At 37.9% G+C, this 9,001-nt stretch overlaps 1 protein-coding gene across 2 annotated transcripts in view; it reads right to left on the reverse strand.

The window, feature by feature from the left end:
* LOC124256259 (fucolectin-like) overlaps nucleotides 1-8,147 on the reverse strand; it is a 32,341-nt gene extending 24,194 nt beyond the window's left edge. The window contains exon 1 of one of the 2 annotated variants that reach the window (XM_046690224.1): nucleotides 7,896-8,147. In XM_046690224.1, the coding sequence (XP_046546180.1) occupies nucleotides 7,896-7,974 (79 nt within the window). In that variant the 5' untranslated portion in view covers nucleotides 7,975-8,147. Of the gene's footprint in view, nucleotides 1-5,527; nucleotides 5,627-7,895 lie in introns of those variants that run through there. The other variant, XM_046690226.1, reaches the window with a different exon arrangement.
* Between the last annotated feature and the right edge of the window lie 854 nt (nucleotides 8,148-9,001).

Here is a 9,001-nt window from a genome sequence, read left to right on the forward strand (position 1 = left end):
GGACATCGAATTGGCTATCTGGCCGATTTCAGACGATTTTAGGACCGTTCTGTTGGACAAACGACGATGTGGAAGCCAGGTCCTTTTCACACCTCATTGTGACTAGAAATATTAACTCACTGACTCACACGTCATATGTGATTGTGTCACTTGTGAACGGATGACGTCTTGTGATTCTGAGATGGGATGTGTCTTCCCGAGGAATGTAACATATGTTATATTTGGGATTACACTTTCTTAGTAAAGTACAGATTCCAGTACGTTTTGTTGGGTTGAGTCCAATCTGGGATTCGAACCCACAGTCTATAAGGTAGGCACCTAATCGCCAGCTCACAAAGTAAGGCGCCTAACCGCTCAGCCACCACGGCTTCCACAACAAAATGGAAGTCAGACAACTGGTAGTCTAGACTGCGGACTTTGTGTACCCCGAGGAGTTGTACCAGACACAAGCTCAGGCCCTAGGAGTTGAGACCCTTGGTCGAACTGAACATTGACGGTCCTTAACCTCCATCATGCCTATGTTCCCATATAGGAACATGTCATGGAAGGCTTTGCTTGAAGATAAATTAATGTTTTTGCACCATATCGATCTTAAGATAATTGTCAATGTTCTAACATTTCAAAACCAGACTTTGAACCTTTTAAAGAACTGACGATTGTGCAAAATGCCCCCAAAACGTGTTTTCAACCGCAAACGTTCTATAAAAAACTTGACAAATACGATTGCATTATTTTAAAACATTTTTCACTTGCCCTTATAAACAGATAATGTAGGTATAAAATGGCAAAATAACTTTTATCATGGTAACAGAAATTAAGGTCAAAATTTTGAATTAATGTTCCCACATGGGAATATTGGCAGGATCATCGTTAAAATCAATATATTGACATTAATGGCATGAATAGATAAGAAAAACAGCGAATGATCTGTTCAATTCATTGTTTCGAATGATATATCTGTAATCCCCTGTATAATTGAAATGTTTCTGACAATGGGATCTAGTACCCGTATGATAACGGTTAATGCCATTAGTAGGCTGATGGTTTCTGGAAAGTCGGCTAATAGTCGATTGATGACAACTAACATCTCTTGCAATAGCCCTTAACTATCAAACCAGCATTCCGCAAGCCAACAACATTTCATCTTTGAGAAGTTGTCAGTTGGAGAAGGTGCACGTTTGCTTATCAACTATAATTATGGCATTGCGTGTTCTAGCACGACATTGTGTGATACTCGATTCTGATTGGCTGAGAGCTCATCAAAATCGTACTTAAATGGCAGTTTAAGACCGGTAATTAAAATGATCAATTCACCGCGTATGAATACAATGAACTCGTTGACCCTTTTGTTTGTAAACAAATATGTCGGACATCGGCAATTTCTCCCTCGGCAGCATCTTTGATGTTTTTAAAGTAAAAAGCGAATGCTTTGAAGAAAAATCTCTTGACCCTAATCTCAGTGAAGAAACGACGAAGCTGGAAAATTCGTCAGTAGCGCAAAAGCGGCAGTATTCAAACCGGGTCTAGATCTATCGGGGCATGACACCACACGTCGGCCCACACGTCCTAACCTGGCCGCTTCTGTCCCGGCCGTAATGTCCAGTCCTCCCACTTCCACTGTGCATGTTACCCACATAACAGTGGCGGATCCAAGGGGGTGGGGTGGGTTCAGGGGGTTCGAACCCCCCCTTTTGAAAATGGCTTAAGACCACATTGAAAAAAATTACTGGATCTGCCGATGCATAAAACGTGGCATGTCAGGTCTTTTCCAAATTGGGCATAGTAAGGTGGTTATCAACAATTATTTACGTGAATAAAGTTAGCGGCGACTAAACTTCGCGAGTTCACGACTTGAATTGGGGCGAGTCGATTGTCATCAATAGGGGAGATAAATAATTCGCTTGAGAAAAATCAAATAATTGTACTTGTTCACAGTATAAATTGTATTTTTTTATTCATGTATGCTGCTTGTTACAAATACAAGCTTACTAGTTTCTGAAATAAAGCATTTATGTTTTTGAAAATGAGTTATTTTGTTCAGAACACAACCTGTCCCTCAACGGGACGGTTCCAAGCGATTTCCACTAAAAGGCCCCTTCACGCCATGTGATCTTGCGCGCCAAACAGTTAGGTTTTAATACGCTTATCAGTCGTGCTAGACTGAAGATAAAGCAATTCTATTTTCAATTTTGCGGTCCTTTATCGTTGATTTAAGACCGTTAAATGTAATTTAATAACCGAATTCATAGCCTCGGCAATGGGAGTCAGAGGGGTACACAAAGTACGTTATATGGACAACCAGTTGCCCATTTTTGTATAAGCCTTTTCGCTGAGTGGGTTAGTTGGCTGACTATGCGGGCTGGCGATTAGGTGCCTGACTGTGGCTTCGAATTCTGGATGGTACTCAACTCGAAAGGTAGTACTTAAAGCTGTACTTCACTCAGAAAATGTTAACCCAAATATAACATTCGTAGAACTTGAATGAAATGAACATCACGTTTTATCAGCCCCTTATACTATTGTATTGTCTGTTATAGTTGGATCCTTTTGGAAGCTGTAATGATTTCTAGGTGCTACACTGTCCTATATCATAAATGCATATGATATATATGCATATCATATCTCGCTTAAGTCAACATATGGCTTCTTACATCCTTAATGCCTAACTATGGCAACCATGGCGAACGTTGGCGAAACAAGATGAATCTCCTTCAAAATCAGTTCCGATGATTTATTATAAGAAATCTCAAATGCACTCATTTGTCAATGTGTAGCCTTTCATCCTTTCAATTGCTTAAAATTGTGTTGCCTTTGCGTGTGTTTGTGATGGATGCCTTAACCCCCTGGGTGCCACAGGGACATATATGTCCTTCCCCATTAACCCTCAATTTGAAGTCCAATAAAAATCAAAATATCCCAAGCACACAAATACACTTCACAGTTTCGAAATTTCTAGTTTCTTGATACCATCCACTATTATTTTAGACAAAGCTCAAGTGCGGAAAATGACCTTTCAAAATAGGCTTCATCGAAAATGTCGCCATTTTTTCCACAGTACGAAATCCCTATTCACAGCGTTATTTGCTGTATGTTTTGAAATGTGAAAATCGGATAATTACTGGGAGTATTGAATTAACATATAACATATTCAACAGACAAAACAATGATGTATATTGATTGGCCAGGTGCGCGTTTGTCGGAAACGTTTTTTGATTCACTATCATTGTTTTCGATATTATTATCAATTCATATTCGATTAAAAAATATTGTGATGACAGGTTATCAAACTCTAACCATAGTTATACGAAAATTGTTTACAAATATATAAACCATGTCATGTCTTAATTTGGACAAATCTTACATCCATATTCTAATATATAGTTCCAAATATAAAAATCTATCTTTTTGCATCTCCAATTGCATACTTAAGAAGAGAAATAGCTACATAATCATAAACAAAGAAAATACTTATCCTAAACAAAATATTCGGGTGTTGTGAAATATTATTTTTCATTTACGTGAAATTGATGCCAAACAGGTGCGCGTGTTGCTCACAATAAGATACACAGTCATACCGTCCAATTGTTGATATGTTTAGGACACTATGTAAATGGTAATTTCAGTCATTTTATGTTTTGTCTAAGGAGTGTTAAATTCTGACATGGAAGCCGAGACCTTTTATACAATTAATGGAAATTAGGTGAGATATATACTAATCAGCATACCAATGTCGTCTTTTTCCGACCAAGCAAAATGCATAAAACAAGCAATGGCGTCAACTAAAATGTTGTATAATTTTCAGCAATTTCATTACATTTGAAGATATGACTAGTACTCTGGTAATAAGGATGCAAAATTAGTCAAAATACATCTACACAAACAGGAGAATTTTGGAATCTAAAAACTAACTTATATATCGGATATGGCCATCCAAATCGCTTTTACGTGTTTTTACATGTAGTACGTTGTCACCTTTTCTTATAAATTGTGAAACTACCAAAGCGTATCCGCTCACATTGGGGATCTTTGAATTGGAATAGTTTGGTTCACGGTGAACAGAAAATAACGAAAATGTAGCGTCCGTATCCACAACAAAGTCTCTCAATGTGATCTGAGTTATATTGACCTAGTGTTAAGCATATCGGAGTAATGCCCCCTTATCATTATCATACGTGTATGACCTCTTTGTCGTCTTTTGGCGTCATAGAAGAAAATCCATTTTTGACATTAATTGCGAGTCATTTTTAATGTTGAGCGTATAACGTTATGCACAAGCACATAAACCCAATTCATATACACTTATGTCGTACAAATATCAGTCTGTATTTTCTTCGCTCACACTTTCCGTAAAGATGCCAAATTAAAAAAATCGTAGCACCGTGCTAGCACGGTGCGCGATAAAAAGCGGGGAAGTTTACTGTTGTTTAACGCATAACAAAAATTTTGACAATATTTAGCAAGGTATATTTCTCAAATCGCCGAGGTAGTTGCACTTATATTTATACCAACGGATAGGAAATTAAATATTCTACATTTCTGTGTAATTGTATAGCCGTACGTAGATCCAGGACCACGCGAGCGCAATTCTCGCACAACGTTCTCTTTTCAAACCGTATGAAAATGTGCGCCTGAAAAAACCCTCGGCATCCAGGGGATTAAGTGCAACAGGAGTGTGCCGCATTTTCAAAAACACCTGGCATCATCATCACTATAGGGCTTCATAGTGAGTGACTGAGTGAGTGAGTGAGTGAGTTTAGTTTTACGCAGCTGTTAGCAATATTCCATCAATATCACGGTGGGGGACACCAGAAATGGGTTTCACACATTGTACCCATGTAGGGAATCGAGCCAAGGTAGGTCTTCGGCGTGACGATGGAACGCTTTAACCACTAGGCTAACAACCCCCAGTGATTCATGAACACTTGTGATGGCAGGAGAAGCATCCAGTTTAGATAAACATACACCTGGTGTTATTTTTTACTTTCAATGATCCATTAAGTTGTTCTATTGTCAAAATAAAACATCATAACCGTTTCAGAAAACGACAAACGTTTGTTAGATTGCACTGAAAATTCTATTGAATTCTATGTTTAATAAAGGATAAACTGTTTGGCACAAAAACAAATAAGGAACGTAGACGTTTTGAGATAACTGACACAATTTGGATTTAGAAACTAATTATTCGTTAGTTTAACCTAATAAAAAAGAGCATACACTACACGTATACATAGTCAAAATGTGTTTTATAGCAGTAGAGTGAGTGAGTTAAAATTTATCGTCACATCGGCAATATTTCAGCCATATCGTGACGAGAACAATTAATTTTATGCATAGTAATTAATGGTTAATTGTAAACACCTGTCAACGAAGGACAGTAAAATAACTAGATTATCACAGATTCGAATTTAAAATTAGCAATTAAATCTAAACCAGTATAACAATAGATGACAATACAAGGTAAAAGCAGGCTATATATTGCCTGAAGGCTATATACTACACTGAAGGTAGATATAGCAGTAGAACTCACCTGTAACAAACGTAACACTTGAATACAGCAGTGTGACCTTGGTCAGAGAAAACATCTTTGATCCAAGAAATGGTGAACAATTTAATTTATGTAGGCACTATCAACACCGGTTTCAAAGTGACAGGGACTCAATAGCATAGCGATTGGAAGCCAGGACTGTCCCGTTATAAGGAATATAATATTCATGTACTCTGATCAAAACAATTAGCATATTTCGATTCAATAAATCAAACAAAGAAATCTATTCCCACACACATAAAGACATGCATACATGTTTAATTTGACTCTTGTTAACATATTAACCCTTGAGAGATTTAGATTACAAGGCGACAGTATTTCCAAGTTAAGCGTGACTAAATCCTACAAACGAAATAAGTGAGGATAACAATATTCGTTACATAAAAACAAAAATAAAAAACAATCAAACTTTGATCGGATACACTGTCAGTGCATATTCACAGTCATCATAACCTGCGATATGACCGATAATCGATAAACATGATGGTAAGCAAAATGTATTTGAATCGAAATTGCTGGAGTGGCAAACATCTCCGAGTGTTGTCTCGATGCTATCAGTAAATCACGTGTATTCTTCACAAGAAACCACGTGTATTTGTTTCATCGTTCCATTGCCTAATAGTAATACTACCCACATCCCTAACTTATTGATTTTCTTTCCCATAGGCAATACGTCTGATCGCATATGAACGTGTTTTGATCAATGATAATTAATAGTACCTGGTTTTTATCTTTGCTCCAGTAATTTTCAAAATTAGTGTAAATTGATTCATCACGGTCCAACAATGACTTTATTTCAATAACATAAGGATGGAAAATGAGTTAATCAGTAAGGAGTGTAAGGGATCGGTGAACAAGTGCTCGACATAGCTTTGACAAGAGTACTTTTTGATGAGGATCACGATTGATTTTCAAAATCAATAATGTTCCATTAAAATCACGGTTTGCTGTAATAAACAAATATTGCGGATGTAAGTACAGATTGTGCTATGGTAAATACGTTCAGGGTACAGTAGGGTTGAAGAAACAAACAAATCCACCTTGTCTGAGGATGATGACGTGCAACTAGCCATGTCACATAACCTGACTATCTGGCGCGTTGAGTGGCTACCAACGATACCCGTGACGATCCGGGTTAGAATTGGTCTTCAGCAACCTGTGCTTATCGGAAAAGGCAGTGTAGAACACGTTTATATCAACAATATATTCTGCAAGGTTTAGGATGAAAGCAAATGAATTTTCAAACTCCTTAATATGGATTGTATCCTTAGTGTTCGAAATTTCTGTTGCTCACATCGTTCATCGTATTATGCAATACAAGAGAAACCTTGACTAACAAGGTTGATAGAAGTGATAGAAGATTATATGAAGGTAATCTGAATATACATGTGTAAGTATTTATCCGTTATGAGAGACTGGGCCCGTGAAGATCCGGGTTGGAATTAGTCTGCACCAACCCATGCCAGTAGTAAATGGCGACTAACGGGATCGGGGGGTCAGGCTTGCTGACTTGGTTGACACATGCCATCGTATCCCAATGGCGTAGATCAATGTTCATGCTGTTGATCACTTTCAACGAACAGTGAGTGAGTGAAATGTAATTTTGCACAGCAATATCTGCGCCATTCATTTGGTTAACAGCTAAAACACAAAGAAGAAGAGTATTTTTTAATCGAGCCGTTAAGAGTGTTTGATTGGGCGTTTCTTTATCTACATCAGCTAAATCAGATATGTTTTAAATCAAAATTATGAACTTAACATTCAACCAATGTATTTAAAAATATATTTTATGTTTTTAAACACACTCGTTGCAAAATACGATATGTAACGGGGACTGATTTAGTAATCGATCCCAATGATAAACTAGAATCGTTCCCGTACAACTTGGTAAGATTATAACATACCGCCAAGCTAACAGACTTGTCTAAGTAACATTTCATAGTATAGCACAATGCCAATGTATATGGACATTTGACGAAAACAATGCCGGGATGTACTGTCAATGGACAAATATATGAAAAGGGACATGCGCCCATAAAATGTGGTCACATTGTTCGTTTTCAAAACACGTATGGAGATATTTCAGTAAGGGGCCTTTATCTTGTGCCAGTAATATACAATGACTTACCGCTAAAGATTGTACATTAGTAAAATATTCAAATTGTCCCTTACATCAAAGGACACACATATAAGATGAGACCCGTGCCGTTAAAATGTGCTCATATTGTTCGTTTCCAAAACACGTATGGATATATTTCAGAAAGGCGTCTTTTCCCAGTACTATACCATCATATGCAGCTAAAGATTGTACATTATTAAAATAATCAAATTGTCCCTTACATTTACTCACCTGATAGAAATGTTGGATAGGCGAGAAATACGGCCGTATTCAGTAGGAACATGTTTTCACCACGACACCTCATTGTCATTTAGGGTTTGCACACTTTGGAAAACCCTGCCATCACTCTAGGCATTTTATCCAGTTGAGCAAATCAATATGCTTTGGTGTACGTCAACAAAACTGAGTACTGAGCATGACGAAAGAGTACAGTCTCTGTATCTATAAATAACATCTTCTGTTCCAGATTGCACACAGGGATGAGACTCAATAATAGGAAGAGGACATTAACGATCAAAACGATCTAAAGATTCCGGAGCCAGCACCGTTATTCTACCTGTAGTAAGCAATAATAAAAGAGTACCTGTAGAATTGACCAATATGGTCTTTAGTCCTTTACAATGAAATCACATACCCTAACACCTATCTCTTAACACTGGCACTTCACAAACTGCTTAAAGTAATCAAAGCAAACTAGTGTAACATCGGGGTGACAACCCAGAGACAATCCAGTGATCAACAGCATGAGCGTCGATCTACGCAATTGAGATACGATGACATATGTCAACTGAGTCAGCGATCCTGACCACCCGATCCCGTTAGTCGCCTCTTAAGACAAGCATGGTTTACGACAATCATGGGTTTCTGAAGATCAATTCTAACCCGGAACTTCGCAGGTTGACCAGTTAAGGCTATAAATGGCATATACAGTAATGAAAGTGACAGAGTGATACGGGTTGGCTGACATGTCAGTGCTGTACAATGCGAGAGTGATAAGGATTAATTTTTTAATGCAAATTAGCGTCATATTAATAATTACAAATAATATAAGTCCCACATGGCTTGTCTAGATAGTTTTGGGTCTTCAGAAATATTTGGGCGATGGTTGTCCTGAATTAGTCACTATGACAATACTAACGACCTCCCAAGTATGTAAACATGTACTGGGGACCTGCTAAAACATTTAGCTATATTTAAAAGACAAACACAAATCAAACAGGAGGTGAGGTGAGGTGAAATTGGGTTTAACGTCGTGCTTGAGAATATTTCGCGTTCGGGGATCGAACCCACGACCTTCCGCTCTCCGGGCGGACGCTCTAACCACTACACCACGGAGG

Source organism: Haliotis rubra, unplaced genomic scaffold, assembly GCF_003918875.1.
Source record: "Haliotis rubra isolate DU_JTF1 unplaced genomic scaffold, ASM391887v1 Scf621, whole genome shotgun sequence".
Classification (NCBI taxonomy): domain Eukaryota; kingdom Metazoa; phylum Mollusca; class Gastropoda; order Lepetellida; family Haliotidae; genus Haliotis; species Haliotis rubra.